The following is a 19,352-nucleotide window of genomic DNA, read 5'->3' as shown; positions in this document are numbered from 1 at the left end:
ACCGCATGGCTGCATTGGAAAGAGCTTTGGTGGAACTTAAATTGTCCTTCAGGCCAAATAAATGTACAAAATGATAAAACCTCAAGCATCTTCAGCAGTTTTTTCATTCAAATGCCCCTTTTGAAAATTGATACGGATTCCTAAACGCCACAGGTCAGTTTGCTTCATCTTGAACCGACTGAATCCCCACCTTAAAGTCAGTGATGAACCATTTACAAGGAGTGAGATTATTTTAGGCTTTAGATGCTGGACACAGCTCAGTCCTGGTCCTGCCACTCAGCATTCCTGGTTCCTAACTAACCAGAATTTTCTGATGAAGGCTTCTAGCTGCAGATTCCTCACCCTTTGAATAGTCCCCAGGCGTCCGACTGCATCTGGAAACTTTTTTCATAGTACCTTCCCGCCGTGAGGCTCAGCACTGACACCGCTCCGCTTCGGATGTGACGTGCGGAGCCTATAAAGGCTCCAGGTCTGTGCACTGACGTCCGTTCGTTTCTTTCAACAACTCTAGACGTGGATCTAGAGCTTCTCTTGTCCCTCATAGACTGCTTTTGTTGGATTTTTCTCTTCAAATTTTCAACAGCGTGCAGGGGATATCACCCCATAAGACGACAGGTTTTACACCCTGTCAGGATTGTCACAAACAGATGTCTGTGACAGATTCCCACCAGGTTTGCCTGTGGTGTCTGGGGGGAGCCACGACTCCAAGACCTGTGGGGTATGAGCCTGAAGGCCATTAGATAACACAAGGCCAATCTTGGTCGCCAAGTACAAGAAGTTAGCACCGGGACCGTTCCCAGTTGAAAGCTCATTCCCAGTCCCTCTCCCGGAGCTCATGGAGCTGCTCTTGAGGCCGGTCTTCATCTTGCTCTCATTGCTCAGGGAGGCACAAGAACCATAAAAAGTCCGAGTGGATTTCCTCTTCTTCGTGCCATTTCTACTCCCCCCATGGGTGGTGCCAACGGTCCCACTCAGGAAGTCGGCTGAATTTGGAGCCGATTCCGGAGCGGATTCCGGCATAATCCGAATTTCCGGGGCCTTCAGCCACAACATGCCAAATCGAACAGTTTTGCTCAACTTGCTCTGGCTCTTTGGATCTCTACCGACTCCCTCTGGCGCTCCTTCAGGTCCCACCGAACCCAGAGGTCTAACCCCTGGATTACCCCTGCTGGGTTCACCCTTGGCACCAGCTGAATCCTCTGTGCTGCTTCTGCCCTCTCCTCCAGTACTGACATCTCGCTCAGCCCTAAACAATCCTGGCCTGGGTACGCCGATGCAGACTGCACTGCCCGAAGAGGGTGCCCCGATTGTTCTTTGACACCGGTCCAAAACCTACCTACATCTCAACCGAATCTGACGAGGTTTCTGCTCTCGCCTCATCACCTGACAAGCAACACTCTTACGTTCTCTTTCGGCACAGACTCCGACAGTGACGTTGACCAGAATGAGGAGTTTGCTCAGCCCTATGCCGATGACAGTTGGCATGAGAACTTGCAAGATGTAATTGGGCTAGAGCCCTCTCGAGTCAGCCTTCTTCTCCCCTCCTGGCCCGGCCACCGAATAATCTGCATCCTATGCCATACTTCTGCATAGTCCTCAAGTCCCTGACCCCTTGCTCCTCACCATGGAGGTGGAAACCAACGTCCTGATGAAAGCCGACCTTTTAGCGAGTCCTTGACACACGCTAATAAGGGCTTGGGCTAATCTTGTACTGCTCCTGCAGTTAACCAGCTAATTGTCAGACACTATACCCCTGCTCAAAGCAACACGGCATATTTTCGCAGGACCCAAACATTTTATTAGCACTCCCCTTAATTGGGAATTGAAGCAAGTGGCGACATTCGGTAAACACTTCTTCTCATCTGCCAGTTTGGCCTTACCGTCTATTAATGCTGCCTGCTCATAGGTAGCTACACCCATGTCCTCTGGGTCTCGGTGGTGCGAGTCCTCCCCACTGTTCCTGAATGACCTTCGCCCTGCTCTGTCACAGGCCAATCCGGATGGTCGTAATGCAGCCAAGTTCACAGTTCATCGTAGCTTGGACACCACCGACTCCATCGGATGGGCTCTGGGCATTAGTGTTGCCATTCATCACCACGTGTGGCTACGTTCATCTGGCTTCTCGGGCGATGTCCAGTCCTCCTTGACGGACATGCCATTCGATGGGACTCGCCTGTTCGGTGACGAAGCTGATTCTGCCTTCGAACGCTGCAAGGCGAGAGAGGCTCCTGCTTGCTCCCGTGTCCTTTCTGCCCAGCCTTGCCAACAGCATGTTCAGCGTTTCTTTTGTGGCTTTGGACGAGGTGTTCCTTACCCCAAGCCTTTTCTTCCCAACAGTTTTGTAGGAGAGGCTGTGATGACTGAGACCAAGGTTAGCATGCCACCCCCATCCTGCACCCCCGCCAAGCCTCTTTAGTGTATCCCCAAAGGGTCCCAGCCACCCAGTGGGAGGCAGAATCCACTGATTCTACCTGGGCTGGCAGGAGATCACATTGCACAGGTGGGCACCACAAGTTGTCCAAGAAGGTTATGCCCTACTCTTCCTTTCGTCCCCACTGCACCTCCCATTATCACCTCAGCGATTGGCGGAGGACCATCTCTTGATTTTGGGGCAGGAAATGCAAGCCCTTTTGGCCAAAGGGGCTGTTGAGCGGGTGCTGGTGTCACAAGTAGGGCATGCTTGCTGTTCCCGCTACTTTCTTGTGCCCAAGAACGATGGAGGTATTTGGCCTAGTCTAGACTTGCGCTCTCAAGAAGTTCGAAATCCTCACCCTGGCCCAGGTCTTGTCTGCTCTCGACGATAGTGGCATTGGATGTGCAAGACTCCTGTTTCATATTCTCGCCCTCCTGGCCCGTCAGTACCACCTGAGTGGTGAAGGTGGGTGCACCCCAAAAAGTCTTCAACCACCTCCAGACTACAGAAACCTCTTGTCATCCTTGGGGTTCACTATCAGTTTGCTAAAGTGACACCGAACTCCTTCTCAAACGCCCCCCTTCATTGGAGCCATTCTGGGCACAGGTTGGGTTCGTGCCTTTCTCCGAGGACATTCAAGCGGTGATCCCAAACGTTTGGCCTTGGTTCTCGATTCCAGTGAGGTTGGCTCTGAGGCTGCTGGGAGTGATGGCCGTCTGCATCTAGCTGGTTGTGCACTGCAGGTGGCATATTCCGGCTTTGCAGTGGTTTCTGAAATCCCAGTGTACCCAGCATCAAGGGGACCCTCTCCAACCATGTTGAGATATTAGAGGAGACTACAAAGGCTCTGCAGTGGTGGTGCGCGATTGGTTCAGCAACAGACCCCTCTACCTTCCCCACCCAGAGCTGACGGTGGTGACCACTGCATCTCTTCTGAGATGGGGCAGCCAGCTGGGAGAGGTGGATATCAGAGGTCTCTGGTCTCAGGCAGAGTCCTGGCCCCACATCAGCCTTCTGAAGCTGAGGGCCAAACACTTTTGCAGATATCTTTCTTGCGCCTTAAAGGGAGGCTGGGGCGGGTGCTCTCGGACAACACCACTACTGTGTGGTGCTGCAAGAAATGGCGTGTTGTCTCAGACCCTGTGCCACAAGGCCTTGCATTTCTGGGAACAGCAGTACCGCCAAGGAATTTTCCTGGTGGTGAATGACCTGGCAAGATCTGTGAATGCTAGGGAGGACAAGCTCAGCTGTTGGCGCTTAGTGGATCACGAGTGGCAATTACACCCAAAGGTTGAGCAAAGTCTCCTCCAAGAATGGGGAGAACCTTGTCTCCATCTGTTCGCCACCGCCAAGAACACACAATGTTAGCACTTTTGTGCGTTGGTGTTTCCACAGCGTCTCTCGCTTGGAGAGTTGTTCCTCCCCGAGTGGAACGCCTGTATGCCGATATCACTCCTCCACTGAATTCTCAAGAAGATCAGGGCAGAACGTGCACAAATCACCCTAGTGACTCAGATTGGGCCCAGAGAGTTTGGTATCAAGAACTGCTGGGCTTGAGCTTATGTACTCCGATTACGCTCCCCTCCGGGATGTCCTGCTGTCTCAGCAACAGGACAGGATTCTGTAGCCGGAACTCTGCAACCTCCACCTTCATGGTTGGAAATCGAGCGGCGACAGCTGAACACCTTTGACCTTCCCCTGGAGGTGGCGGACCTCATCTCGGCTGCCAGTTGTCCCTCAACAAGAGCTGTATACGCCTGTAGAGAATCTCTCTAGCTGCAGATTCTTCCCTGACCCTCCCATCCTCTTCTTCTGGGATTGGAGTTTACCTCCTAAAAGATCCCAAGTCTGGGAATCTGCACTTTCAAATACCAATATGCTTTTGGGGCTCTACGTCTGGAGGTGTGGACAGTGTCGAAAGCAACGGACATCAGCACATAGGAGTGGAGCCCCTACAGGCCACGCACGTCACTTCTGGAGCAGAATGGTGTCAGTGCTGAGCCACACGGCGCCACCTTCTGGGGTGCAGGGGTACTACGAAAAGTTTTTCTGGATCCAATCTGACGCTTATTCAAAAGAGGAGGATTCTGCAGCTAGATAATCTTTTGAAGAAAAAGCTTTCCTGAAAGTAAGTAACTTGTTCACCGGTCCGTTCTGAGCCCATGGGAGTACTCACTCAGCCGATAACCAAGATAGGAGAAACCCCGAGTGATACATCCCCCGCCCTACTCTGCACAGATTAGCTTTACCCGAGATGTTGGCCAGTCAGGTGACCCACAAGAGGACCACCCGTGGTAACTCCGAAGCAGATCCGGCTTATCCTTAGGAATCTCTTAGGTTCTGTCAGCCAGCATGGCTGCTAAGACAAGGTAAACATCACAACCTCATGAACCAGAGGGGTTCACTGCTCTCCTAGCAGTGGACAGAAATGCAGCTATATCAAGTCATCTGGACCCTCACGGGTGATTTGCTGCGCTCTGTAAATGTTTGATGGATTGAGATATATACACACACACACACCACACACCACACACACCACGCACCACACACACTAGGGGCCTCGGACCTGCCACAGAGGTGGCAATCTGCTACTTAATCTTACCCTGGCCCGTGGTCCTGGTTCTCAAGGTAATCTGGTGAAGGAGGTATGATAGTGACAGGACCCGCCTTCACACTATCGGGGGCCGGGATTCTGGTTGAGTCAGATGGTAGATTCCACACATCTGACGACTTCCCTTGGCCTCGCCCTCCGGTGCCTGAACCAGGTCTTATTGTCAGGCTGCTGGTCCAGGTAACATTTTCAAACTATTTGTCTAGTGGTGCTCTTTTGTAAAGGTCTTGTTTCAGTGCCGCGTTCGGCTCCAGCCTAGGATTTTGTGCCACTTATGGTCACTGACACATCATTCCACTACGTCGGATGACCACCCATAGTCCTGGCCACTAAAGTGACCCTGTTTCTCGTTTCTCTCTTTAGGTCCCAGCCTGAAGACATTGTGTAAATTAGCAGTGATCCAGCACGGTCTGGACCAGTCGGGCCTCCCTCATGATATCAGGTAAGGCGGAATGAGCCCGGTGGTCGTAGCACCTTCATCTTCAGTCACAAGGCACTGTTCATCTTTCCAGTGTTCGTACTCGGGTGTTGGACAGAATGTGTGCTCTTCTAGGCTGTGGAGGCGTTCCCATGCTGGTGGTGTGTGTATATCTGCTGTCCATCCTTGGCCTTTCCTAGGTGACGACTACCCCCCGCCCCCTGCTGTCCATCTCTCGCCTCTCTAGGTGACAACTACCACCCCCCACCCCCACTGTCCATCCCTGGCCTCCTAGGTGACAACTACCACCCCCACCCCCTGCTGTTGTCCATCCCTGTCCCTCTCTAGGTAACAACTACCCCCCTCCGCTGTCCATCCTTGGCCTTTCCTAGGTGACGACTACCCCCACCCCCTGCTGTCCATCCCTCGCCTCTCTAGGTGACAACTACCACCCCCCACACCCACTGTCCATCCCTCGCCTCTCTAGGTGACAACTACCACCCCCCACCCCCACTGTCCATCCCTGGCCCTCTCTAGGTAACAACTACCCCCTCCGCTGTCCATCCTTGACCTTTCCTAGGTGATAACTCCTCACCCCCCCCCACACACCCACACACTATATCAGCTCTTATATATAGATATGTCTGAGATATTTTGGGGTGTTCTTATCTAAGAACAACGGGTTCGGCTGAAGGTTTGGTGGTGTAACAGGAGTACTGCCTGACGGAGTTGATGCTTTTTGTTGTTGGTGCCTGAGGGTGGCGATGTGTTGGGTGCGGTGATATCTCAGGCTGCTCTAAGGGCTCACTATGTTTTATTAAATGCCTTTGGTATTTTCACTGTTTACTATCACTGTCTTAAGTAAGGGATGTTTTGTAATCTCTTTAAACTTATATCTTTTACTGTTTTACTTAAATTACTCTCTGGGATTGTTTTTGAAGATTTTGCATAATTTTGATCCCCAGGAGTCCTATTTCCTGACAAATTGTACTGACGTCCGAGTTCTATTGGAGATTATGAGCTCTGATTTTGTATTACTAACAAAGAGCCCTGATTATGACTCAGAACTGTGTTATCTCTATGGCTCTCTGGGAAGTTGTATCTAACTCTGATTGCAGGACTTGGGCCCTCTGCAACTTCACCCTCAAACCTCTTGCCGTCTCTTCTGTTTGCCGGAATGTGGGTTCGTTGGCCTTCGGACTCTGTTCACTTTACCCTGCTAAAGCGCTTGTGCTCTGTCTTTTAAAGATGGTGACATTTGGATTTCACCCAATTGGCAGATTGCATTTACTTGTAAGTCCCTCGTGTATGGTACTGCAGGGTACCCAGAGTCTGTAGATGAAATGCTACTAGTGGGCAGCAGCACTCATTGTGCCCCCCGCCTTTAGCACTGGTGGCACCCCCCCAATGACCCCTGCCGCCACGGATTCCCTCACTAACTCCCTTTAACAGAGACCCTCAAGTCTCCATACCCTCTCTCACTCAGACGCATGTAATTAGTTTCGTGGCACCACTCATCCCAGTGTAGAATGTCAAAGCACTTTCCACCACGCACACGTTACACAGACCATCATCGCACCTGGGTGAATCAGTGGATAAGACGTGTTACATAAGACAAGGTGTAGGAGTCGCATGTCAGTCAGGATAGTTTGAGAAACACAAACTCAGAATTTAACATTTAAGGCCATGGTTGGGGGTTCTCTTTAATAATAAGAATTGATTTCTACTCAAATGAACCCTTTTTGTAACATTAGCTTAATGAAAGACCAGGGAAAAACTCCTAGCCCTCTAATCTGTACCTTGCAGTTTGCACGCAGCTCTTCGATGACAGTTAGTTGCTCACTGTTCTATACTAGGATTTTAACTTGCAAACTGCAAATAACAAAAGGATCTCTGACAAAAGCAGTAACCTGCTGACCTATTCACTTTAAATGCACTTTTTTGTGCTCTGTGGTGGACGTTCTTTGCAGCAGGCGCATTATCCTTCTGTGCCTAGAGCTGCCTTATGATGAGTCAAAACCTCCATTGGACAATACTCGTATCTCTCCCCAGGAAGAATATTAACCACCCAAGTTATCTTGACAAGTTCATTGTTGCCCGAAGACTGCTGGAGGCAAGGAACACGGCAGCAGGTGCTTTTGAAACCATATTATAATTGCACACATGGCGCCCCCACCCAAAGTCGGCACCCGGTTCAGTGGCACCAGTCGCGCCGCCTTAGAGCCAGCCCCAGGCATCACTTTAAAACATGTCTCAGGGCCGTCATTGCAGCCCTCATGCAGTTTTAAACTGCCAATTTCACCCGACAAAATAAACTTTTTGCCTGGCCTAAACATTCCCTTTTAATTCATATAAGCCACCCCTAAAGTAGGCTCTAAATAGCCCATAGGTCAGGGTGCATGGATGTAAAAAACGAGGGCATGTGTTTTTAATTTTAATATGTCCTAGTAGTGAAAAACTCCTTCATTTGATTTTCAGTACTGAAAGGCCTACATAATGTTGCTTTCAGTACTGAAAGGCCTACATAATGGTGCCTTATTACATTTTTTAAGCGCTAATGTTTGATTGGAAGCATGTAGAAATACCAAGTTTGCACTCAAACAGTAATTTAAATTCCTTTTTAATGGACAAAGTTGGATTTTAGATTACAATTTTGAAAATGCCACTATTACGAAGTTTGCATTTTCCTGCCATTACCTTTGAGTCTTTCTAGGAGTTTCCAGCTGGCTGGGCCTGTTAATGCCAAAGAGGCAGTTGTTGCTACATTCGTTTTTAGGTTAGATACACCCACTGCTAGTAGATGTTTCTCATTGCCTTTTCTCTTTTGTTGCAGGTGGGAGCTGACCGCCATGACCACCAACAGCACCATCAGCCGTCCCATCCTGTCCTCGCATGGATAGCCTGCCGTCCTCTGCCATCCCTGTATGGATTCACTTGCCATCCTGCTTTGCACCCATCCATTTCACGTCGGCATTACTCACCGTCCGCCTCTTGTCTCTATTCTTGGTCTCGTCCACCCTTCTCATGGAGTGATTGACCACCCTCATTGCACAAACTAAGCTTCCGTCCTTTGCATAGAGCCGCCATATGTCCCTCTCTGCCTGGGTCTACCATAGTTCATCGTATGTCTGTGTTTTCGCATGTCCATGACCTGGCCCTTCCATACAAGTGGGACAGCCCAGCTTCTGTGTGATTTGTACGGATGACCCATTCAGGACAAACACCTTACGGCTCCCGCCACCTCTTCTGCACGACCCTCATCCTGGCCATACCTACTCGGTCACCCCTGTCTTTCCGTAGCACCACCTTTCATGGTTCTTACAACTTTTGTGGGCAATGTGCACCTTTAACTCAGGCTTTTTTCCTTGTATACAGCCTACTACCATGGAGACCTGTGGACTCTGGAAGGACATGGCCACCGCTACACTGCACTTGTCGCTGCTTGTCCCAGGCGGTGGGCTGCGTCTGCTTGCTCCACCCGATCACTAGCTATGGTCTCTCCGAGGGTGAATGTAAACTCTGGATACATTTCACACAGCACCGCCCACATCAGAGAAGAATAAGCACAAATCTCTCCGCAGCCACAAGATGGACACCCATCTGTAAGGTCTGTCGTTTGTACCCTCAGTCGGAGGTGCCACGCTGATGCCACGCTTCAGGTGTAGTGTGGCCTGGTTGCCCACATGTATCATATGTTCTGTCCCCATGCACACAGACTGTCTTACTAGAGCCTACACTGCCTGTCCCAGCATTGCCTTACGGTGACGCCCAGTAGAAGAACACCTGGTTGAGTGTAAAGGCTTGGATTAGGGCACAGCAGTTTTTATTTCCACTCTCAAAGGCATCTCTTTTTGGAAAGAAAAGCACAGACGCAAGTGGACCAGTATGCTCAGAAGAACCACAGAGCTATGCCATCGACGATCCTGTATCAGAAGGGGGTGCAGTCGTGATTCACCGTGGAACTGGGTGCACTTTGGCACCTTACATATGGATGGGGTTGTGCTGGCATCATGACCCTCAGTGACTGGGCAGGGTGCACTCCTGTTTTGAGGTGTGTGGTCCCAAGTGTTAGGGTGTGTTCCCCCTCTGGTTCTGGTGTTTCAGATTTCTCAGTGTTTGTGTTTTTGTGAGAGACTGCTCAAGCTGTGGAATGTGTGGGGCCCTGTGTTGGTTCTGTGGGGGCCTCTGTGGATGTGTGATGCTCCATGAGGGTTGGAATGTGTGAGGCTCTCTATTACATGGGATGGGTGTAGCATTGGTAGTTATATAGAGCCCTGCAGCTGTTGGTTTTGAGGGGGTACCCCAGGTTTTAGAGTTGTGTGACCCTCTTCAAGGGTTGTCAGGTGTGTGGGTTTTCTAGTTAGAAAGTGCAAGGCTCATTAAGAGTTAGATTGAGAGGTCACTGCTGTGCTGGGATGCGTGAGACTTCTCAGGAGTTGAGATGTAAAGTTGTGGTGAGCCTAGGTGTCAGCTGCTGGGCTTTCCTGAATGATAAGGAAGTGTCAAACTTGTCAACTTTTGAAATGTTTGTGGGGTGCCTGTACTTGTGAGTTTCAGTGGTTGATAGTAATGGGGTGCCTTGCTCCCTGTGAATTGGTACATGTATGGTTCCCTGCGGAGGATTGCTGTGTTCCTGGGTAATGTGGTGGGTTGACCATGGTGCACCCACGCTTTGGCTCAGGTGTGTATTGCGCACCTCCCTAGCTGGTTGAGCTGCATGTGTTGGGTGGCTTCCTCAAGGATGAGATGTGTGTGTTTGTGTGTGTTGGGCGGCTCCCTAAACATTGATATGAGTGTGCTTGCCTTTCTAGTAAACCTAGAGCATGCAGGGGATGGCCCTGGCGGTTGAATCTGAAGGGAACAGAGACTTGTGGTAAACAATTTGTGTGTGCATGTGACCGATGTGCCTGTGCTTTTCTTGGAACGTGTCTGTGTACCGTGGGATTTGTGAGACACAATCCCCGGCAGGAAGGGGGCTACTTGTGTTTATGCGTCACAGATGTCCTCTCGTGGACGTCCAGAGATTGTGTGTGGTGTTGTCCGGTCTGGGGCTCTTCTTAGAGGTGTGCATCCCATTCAGCGCTGTGTGGGTGCAGTGTGTTGGGATTGTCTCTGTATGGTTGAGTTGATTGCAGAATGCTCTGTAGCAGGTGTGGTCTCCTTATCTCTTGAGATGGGGATCTGTTTGGTTACCTGTTTTAAGAGTATGATCTCTTGCTCTATTGCAAAGTATTACTGTTGAGACCATGCTGTCCATCGATGGGGATCAATTTGGGCCCCCCACCCTACAGACAGGGATCTGTTGAACCTCTGCGTTTGGATTAGGATGTGTTGGGAAGTCTTGCCGCAGGGAATTTGATGTTTGTCCATCGCCATCCCCTGCCCTTGATGAGGTTTCATCCTGCCCTACAGATGGGGGGGGGGGGGGGGGGGCTGTTGAGCTGTCTCACTCTACAGATGGACTGTTGAGCTGTCTCACTCTACAGATGGGGGGGGGCTGTTGAGCCGTCTCACTCTACAGACCGGGGGGGGCTGTTTAGAATAGCTCCACTGAAGATCTCAAAGGATAAACTTCCTTTTAGACCAGAATCTCTTGATACAAGGTCTGTCTGTACTGCCAAAGGTGTGGGGTATTTAAAAATCTGTTGTATAGTTCTGACCTGTTTGAGGGGATCTGCCTCAAGGATGGGATTCAGTGGGGTGTCTGAATGAATTTGCTAGATGCTGTCAGATAGAGCATTGATTTTATAAATATTTAAACAAGCAGAGCGTTGTCGGTTTCATTCTTTTATTATTGCAAAGATAAGTGAGGAGAGCACATCCCTGGATCCCTAGAAGGGGTTGAGTAGAACTGAATCCTGATCCCTAGATCCAATTGCTTGGAGCGACTAGAGCTTATCCTGGGGATCTGTCGGCCTCTAGGACTGCTTTCAGGAGCCCAGTGGCCACTCCGTTTTATTGGTTTGTCTAAAAACAAGTCAGAGTATTGTGATCAAAAAAACAAATTGACTTACAAAAACATACAGAAATCCAAAAAGGCAACTATTTATGAAAATTTGATCTTGGAACTAGATCAATTTACAGAATTAAACATAAAACCAAAAGAGCAACTCTTATAAAGTATGAAACATATAACTCCTGTAAACATCTGATTTCGACTTTGGATTTAACATGAGTTGATAATGTTATTTACGGCAAATTCTGTGCTGATATGAAGCTGGACAAACAAAACATTCTTAAGATTTTGAGTAGCCAATCAGCAGAGAGAATCTGCATGTTGATCGCGGTGGTATTTAGCCAAATTACATTGCAGAGGAACGCCCATGTTCACAAATGTGAAATAAATTTACGCCACGTGTGTTTTTTAAAAATGTCAAGTGAGATGACTTCAGTTTCAGATGTGCACCACCATAGACTACCCTCCGCATTGAGTTGATATTTTCAATAATTTCAGTCGACTTCAAGGTTGCCTTAAATCTGGCATTTTTAATTCATCCTGCAAGAGAAGAGGTAGAAATTGCAAATGAGTTCACCCAGACCGGGATGTCCAGCACCTGCCTGAAGCTCAACCCAACCAAGAGAGAATTCCTGTTATTTGTGAAAAACAAGTCACGATACAGTACAAACCGAGTCAGCGATTTGAGTCTTGACAGCTCCAATCCCCATCTTTCTCCGAATGACTAGTCACTTGGATTTACCTTGGACAGCACACTCGCCGTCAAGGAACACTTTGCCTGGTACCCGCTCTCGCTGCTAAAGAAAACCAAATTCTACCAGAAAGCGACTTCAGAATCGCTGTTCAAGCCCTTGTACTCTCACATCTGGATGGTGGTAACACCCGGCCCCATGGCCTCCCAGACTGCACACTGACATCCGTCTCATCCAGGCCAATATGATCACATCCCCCCCACCCGGAAGGACCCCCATCGACTCCCCCTGGCAGCCCGCACCATCTTCAGCACCAGCTGCATCATTTACTGAACAATTGCCCCCAGCTCTCCCGCTCATGCGCAGAGAAGCTCACCATCGCTGGTGGACATCAACACTCCCGCAGACATCAGACCACAGAGTAAGAAAAGCACAAAAACCAAGAGAATGGGCCTTTTCCTGTGATGCACCGAGGCTCTTGGACAACATTCCTGTATCCACCAGGACCGCCCGACCCTGCTACGGCTTAGGGAAGAGCTGAAGATGCAGCTCAATGAAGAACAGGACATCACAAGCTTTCTCCATCCACGACCAGATCTCTCTCCGATCACTCATGGAGTTTATGCTCTCTGTGACCATGTACAGCGCTCTGCTGCCTTTTCACTGGGTCGGCACTACAAAATAACGTATACGTACATAGATGTGTACATACTTCAGGCCCAGAGGCAGCTGTAATGTATGCAGTGCACGTGAGCGGTTTCTAAGAAGTGTGTTGAGAGCCATACGCCAGGGCCTGGATCCCCATCTCATGGCTGCCTCACATGCTTTGTACCCCCAAGCAGAGAACCCCACTTCTAAGCAAATTGCTTGGATGGACTGTATATTTATAGAGTCTTAATAACAGGATATTCAAAAACATTTCAAAAAGGGAATTTAAAGTAAGAAACCCATTTAGTTCTATGTACAACTGCAGCCAAAATATATGCATAAAATAATTTATTTTGCTGAATTAGCTGCATTTTTTAAAATCTAATGTCTTAAAAAGTGCTGTACGGCCAGGTAAATGTTTAATGTGAAGTGTAAATTGCATATTATAAATTAGTAGAACTCTAAGATATTTATAATGAGCCTCTGTTTCTGGACAGACTCCATTTATGTGGAGACAATGAAGAGGGCTCTTTAACAAGGTCCTTGCAAATACCCCTGCTGAAGCCTGTTCAAGTGTGGAATTGTGTAGTGATCCCTGCTAAAGATCCCCTGAACTCTTATCCAAGTATTCCCAAATAAAGCAATCAGGACTCCAAGGTGGGTCCCTTTGCATGTCTGTCTTATTGAAGGTAGAAGAGCCCTCTCTGTCCTACTGAGGGCAGTAATACAATCTATGAAAGGGGAGTAAACTGCCTTCCCCCCTCACCTCTGCGTACCTTTAAAAAATCAATTGCAAACCAGTAATGTTATCCAAAACAGAGAGGTTTTGGCGAAACCAACTGAGGAAGTGTTATTCCCTACTCCACCCCCACGGCTGTAAATTATCCAACACCAAAGCTGCAAACCTTCTGCCAATCCCACCCAGGGGTGCAGCTTGTCTGTGATGCTTGAGAATTCGGTTCAAGAATAGGGAAATGGTTACCCCCTCAGTGACTAGGGTACATTTCCCTTACAATGACATACAGCAAACAAGGGTTCTCAGCATTGTGTTACAAAACCACAAATGGCCACTGCACTTTGGTAAATCTAGTGTTTTTGCTACTCTATGGAGAAAGAAGCTGGATATAAACGGAGTGTGTGTGTTGGGCTTGGCCTTTTTTGCAGGGTCCTGCCCCAACTTTATGCCTCTTTCCTCCTATGTTTTCTGACCTGTTTCTGTTGGCTTTGGTACTCTGGGCACTTTACCACTGCCAACCAGTGCTGAAAGTGCAAGTGCTCTCTGTAACTTGTATATGCTTTTACATGATTGGCACATTTGATTTACTAGTAAGTCCCTAGTACAGTGCACTAGAGGTGCCCAGGGCCTGTAAATCAAATGCTACTAGTGGGCCTGCAGCACTGGTTGTGCCACGCACATTAGAAGCCCTGTAAACATGGCTCAGATCTGCCACTGCAGTGTGTGTGCAGTCTTAAACTGCCAATTCAACCTAGCTAGTGTACCCAATTTCTAGGCCCAAGACTTCCTTTTTACTACATGTAAGTCACCCCTACAGTAGGCCCAAGGCAGCCCCTTGGGCAGGGTGCAGTGTATGTTAAAGTTACAACATGTACTGGTGTGTTCAACATGTCCTGATAGTGAATCACTGCCAATTTTGTTTTTCACTATTGCAAGGCCTATCTCTCCCATAGGTTAACATGGGGCCTGCCTTTAAATATCTTTTAAGTACAGTTTCCCATTGGGAGCAGATAGAGACATGGCGTTTGGGATCTCTGAACACACAATTTAAAAATACATTGTTTGGTAGAGTTGGTTTTTACATTGTGTGTTTGAAAATGCCACTTTTATAAAGTGGGCATTTTCTTGCTTCCCCGTTCTGTACCTCTGCCTGATTGTGGATTCCACGTCTGGGTCAGACTGACAGTTGGGCTGTTTGTGAATTCCCTCTAGACAGTGACACAAAGGGAGCTGGGGTGTAGCCTGCATATCCTGATGGGCCATCTGGGATGAGGGGAGGGGAGGAGCGGTCACTTACACCTGAAAGGGCTGTGCCTGCCCTCACACAACAGTCTCCAACCACCTGGTGTGAGTCTGGAGCCAGGCCTGGGCAAGGCAGTATTTTGTGAACAACAGTCTTTCCTTTGATGTTTGCCTACAGAAAGGGGTATAAGTATTGGACCCAAAACCCCAGACTTTTAGAACACTTCTGGATCAAGAGGAACCTCTGCCAAGGAGAAGAGCTGGAGGGGGAGTACTGCCCCTTTGCTGTGTGTGCTTTGCTGGGTTTGGCTGCAGTTGCTATTTTTGCCTTAAAGAGGACCAAGACTGGACTTTGCTGTGTATCCTGCTTGTGAGGTTTTTCCAAGGGCTTGAAATAGATCTTGCCTCCTGGTGGAAGTCTCAGGGATATCAGACTTCAGGTTCATCTGCCTACAGCACTGGGAACTGTTTTGTGCTGCAACAGATGAAAAACCACCACAACACCGTCCACAATGCCAGTGCCTGCACTGTATCCTGACAACGACGCACAGAGCCGTGCCCCACTTCGCATTGCAAACCCTCGTCTCACTGACACTGTCACCGAGCCGCTGCTTGCACTGTGACCTGTGGGCCAAGAACTCCTGATCGCCACACACACCGCAGCCTTATCCCTGATGCGCAACGCTGACAATGCCGCTGCCTGCACCATTGTCTGAGGACACTGCTCGCCAGCGCCATCGACTCCATTATCATCAACAGATGCCCCCTGTCTGCACCGTGACCCATGGGTGCCGCACGGAGCCTGCCCTGCGTCGTACCACCACCCTAGGTCTACTGACAGTGCTTCAGCAATGACAGCGCTGCCTGCACTGCGACCTGGAGATGTCACCCTGCTTCACACCACATCCCTGGTCTCACTGACTAGGCAGGATGCCGTCACCAAGCTGCTGCCTACATCGTGACCTGTGGGCACTGCACATCCCATTGTCCTGCTTTGCACCGCAGCCCCAATGCCACCCACGCCAGTGCTTCTGACTTCATCATCAGCCCAGAGTCCGATCTACAATGCGTCTGACTTCAAGGACCTGATGACCTCTGTAATCTCTGCCACCGCCAGCTACGCTGCACTCCAGATCTCATCGCGAGGATTACAACACCCTACATTTCCAAGGTACTGTTTGCAAGTCTTCCCGACACCGTAGCTGGCCTGTGATGCCACGACCAGCCTGAACTGTTAGATTTGTTGCTCACGACAACGTGATTGCCCCAGACTGAGCTTTCTACTTCAAGGAACTGTATTTTTAAGTTAATTCTTGCAAAATTCATATATTTATTACTGTGTTGGATTTTTCTCATCTTGTTCTTGTTTTACACAGATAAATATTGGCTATTTTTCTAAAACTGGTGTGTTGGCCTTTTGTAGTGTTTTCACTGTGTTACTGTGTGTTATGTGCAAATGCTTTACACACTGCTTTTGAGATAAGCCTGGCGGCCCATGCCGAGCTACCAAGGGGGTGAGCAGGGGTTATCTGAGCGGGTATCTCCCTTACCCTGACTAGAGTGAGGGTTCCTACTTGGACAGGGTGCAAACTGACTGCCAACTAGAGGCCCCATTTCTAACATCGGTGCATCACTTTGCCTTACTGATAGTGGCATCACTCTACTTGAGGAATAAAGGAAGGAGATCTCCTTAATCCGCAATTATTCAAAGATGGAGGCAGTTGTTTTTTGATCATGTGAGCTTTGCAATAACGCTCTAAAATGCCCTTGTTTTAGTTGAAGTAGCCATGGCAGACCGAGAGTAAGCGGAGATGCCACTGTTGCAACCGTACACCAGTTCCCCAGGCAGCAGGTTGTTAAAAAAAGGCTAGAAACAAATGACGAATCAATCTAGGGGCTTGGACGTCAGAGGGCTGTCGAACTCAAGAACGTTCACTAACCGGACAGTCTATCCAGTGAACGAGGACCTGTAATCGACCTCTGAAAATCTAGAAATCACAGATCTTACTAACCTGGTATTCTGGACCTACATCCACCATAACAGGAGGACGAGCAAAACTCTGGTGAAAAGGCTAAGCACAAAAGGCTTCACCTGAAAATTGGGGTGACTCCTCCAAGAATTGGGCCGATGAAGTCTGTAGGCCACAGAATTGATCTTTTTTATTATCACAAAGGCACCAAACTATCAAGGATGAAACACAACTGTAAATTTAAAGTGGTAAGACAACCAATCTTTAGCTCCCGACTTAAGGTTTAGGATTGGTCTTCTTAATTTATTGGTTCTAGCATTAATAGCATTTTTAGAACCTGGTAAATTCTGAGCAATCACTTGTCTGTCAAGAAAGTCTTCTAGAAAGTCTGCACCAGCAGACAGAAGAGGAGTGGACAGAGGGGGAAGCAGAAAGGGGAATAGGGATGGAAATCTTGGTTACAGTACAGTGGACACAGCTTGGTTGCAGAGTTGTTATAGTATAGCTCTGTCAATGGTAAGTATTCAGCTCAGTTGTTTTGAGTACCATTGCAGAAACACCTCCCATATTGTTCAAAACTTGATTCTCTCAGTCTGTCTATTGGATTACGGATGGTAACCTGAGGACAGAGTTTGACGGCTTCCCCGGGTGGAACAAATTGGGTGCCTAATTTATACTGAATGAGTGCCAGAATCTTGAAATGTGTTGAGATCTCCTCTCTGAAATGTTGGTGTCAGTGATACCGTGAAGATGGAATGTGTCAGTCAGAAATCTGTTTCCCACCATGCATTCAGTTGGAAGTATCTGAATCAAAAAACAAGCATTGGCAAAGGCAGTAGGTCTTTCTTATGCGGGAGCTATTGGATTTGCCAGTGTCTTTAAACCATGATGCGCAACAGTGCGGCTGCTGTGCAATATGAATAAAAATTTAGGGAAAAGCGCTACAGATGTGGCCAGAAGGGAGGGATGAGATGTGACAGGAGGGGCGGGGCAGGAGAGACGGGGCAGGAGGGACGGGGCAGGAGAGATGGGACAGTAGGGACGGGGGTAATACCCCAGCAGATCCCTGCTTCCACTGGCTGCTTGCTCCACAAACACTGCAAGCTGGTGTACAGAGCATGAAAAAGCCAAATAAAAGAAATCAGTGAGTGATGTGACTTTGAAGGACATTGAGGTTGCAGTTAGAAGCCTCAGCCCAGGCGGTGGCAGAAGGCGCTATGAGCGCAGGTCGCTGGGTTACTCAGAAGCAGATCCTGCCAGCGGGGGGGGCTTGCGAGGGGCTCCTCGTCTCGCGGTTACTTTGCATTTCTCAAGCAGACAAAGGACATTTACCTTGGAACAGACCTGTGAGCTGCCTGAGTCCACCCAGAGGATGCAGAGCTGAGTGGTGGAGACACAACTGGACCAGCCACAGACCCACAACATGGGTGTGTACACACAGGACAACACACCTCGGTGCACAGTGACACCCGATGCACACATTGTCAGAGGACAACACACCTCGGTGCACACACTGCCGGGGCCATAGTACACATTGTCACAGAGGACAACACACCTCGGTGCACAGTGACCGCTGATGCACACATTGTCACAGAGGACAACACACCTCGGTGCACAGTGACCGCTGATTCACACATTGTCACAGAGGACAACACACCTTGGTGCACAGTGACTGCTGATGCACATGTTGTCACACAGGACAACGCACCTGGGTGCACAGTGGCACCCGACGCACACTCTGCGGGGCCACAGTACACATTGTCACACAGGACAGCACACCTCGGTGCACAGTGACACCCGATGCACACTCTGCCGGGGCCACAGTACACATTGTCACACAGGACAACGCACCTGGGTGCACAGTGACTGCCGATGCACACTCTGACAACGCACCTCGGTGCACAGTGACACCCGATGCACACTCTGCCGGGGGTGGAGCCGCTACCGAGCTGGGGGTCTCTGCCCCTTCATGGCATTGGGTGGGGTTCAGGGCCACTGTAGAGGGCGGTGGACCCGGGGCAGCTAGGAGTGACCCTTTCTGATGGAGCTACAGGCCACGGTGGCAGGATCTGGCAGTGCTCGGTGCCCTGTGTATGAGTGCCTCATGGTAGGACCTAGAGCGCATAATAGCTGGCACAGGTGCCCTGCTAGTGATAAGAAACCTATAGGGTATGAGGGTTGGCACTGCTCGGTGCCTGAGTGTGATGGAGTGCCATGAGAGGTGCCAAGGGGGTGGTAGTGGGTGGCCTTAGTTGGTGGCAGACATTAGCTGGAAACAGATGGCAGGCTTGTGGCGCTATGGGGTCGGACACCCCGTACAGCTCCCTGAGGCACACCCTGTTACTAGTGGCATACAGGCACTACATGTGGCCCTCTAGGACTAGGTTACATCACATCACCAAACAGGTCTGAGAGGGCCAAGCGAAGGCAGACCCTGGGTGAGGGACCTCCAAACCCCTGTTGCATGAGCTCACATAGAGGGTGCTAGAGTCACAAACGGGCAGTAAAGCGCCTCGGTGAAACCTGCCCAGTGCACACTCAGACTGGACCTTCTGCAAGGAAAGCCTGGGATGTGTGGGTGCCATAGTGAGGAGGCGTTTCTTCTCCATTGTACCCAGAGTAGTGCAAGGCCCAGATGAGCTCCATGCAGTGTCATGGACGCTCTC

The 19,352-nt window shown here is 49.5% G+C and overlaps 1 protein-coding gene across 6 annotated transcripts in view; it reads left to right on the top strand.

Annotated features, from left to right (window-relative positions):
* The window catches only part of KLHDC3 (kelch domain containing 3), a 344,468-nt gene extending 333,260 nt beyond the window's left edge, over positions 1 to 11,208 (top strand). For 3 of the 6 annotated variants that reach the window (XR_011203919.1, XM_069236430.1, XM_069236428.1), the window contains 3 exons: positions 5,388 to 5,466; positions 8,276 to 8,364; positions 8,818 to 11,208. Coding sequence is in view for 5 of the 6 variants with exons in the window: in XM_069236430.1 (XP_069092531.1) it covers positions 5,388 to 5,466; positions 8,276 to 8,342 (146 nt within the window). In the remaining variant the exon portion in view is untranslated. Of the gene's footprint in view, positions 1 to 5,387; positions 5,471 to 8,275 lie in introns of those variants that run through there. The other 3 variants (XM_069236426.1, XM_069236427.1, XM_069236429.1) reach the window with 2 other exon arrangements.
* The last annotated feature ends 8,144 nt before the right edge of the window (positions 11,209 to 19,352 follow it).

This window comes from Pleurodeles waltl, chromosome 5 (genome assembly GCF_031143425.1).
Source record: "Pleurodeles waltl isolate 20211129_DDA chromosome 5, aPleWal1.hap1.20221129, whole genome shotgun sequence".
NCBI lineage: Eukaryota > Metazoa > Chordata > Amphibia > Caudata > Salamandridae > Pleurodeles > Pleurodeles waltl.
The sequence above is the reverse complement of the archived record's forward strand: the minus strand, read 5'-3'. Positions and strand labels throughout refer to the sequence as shown.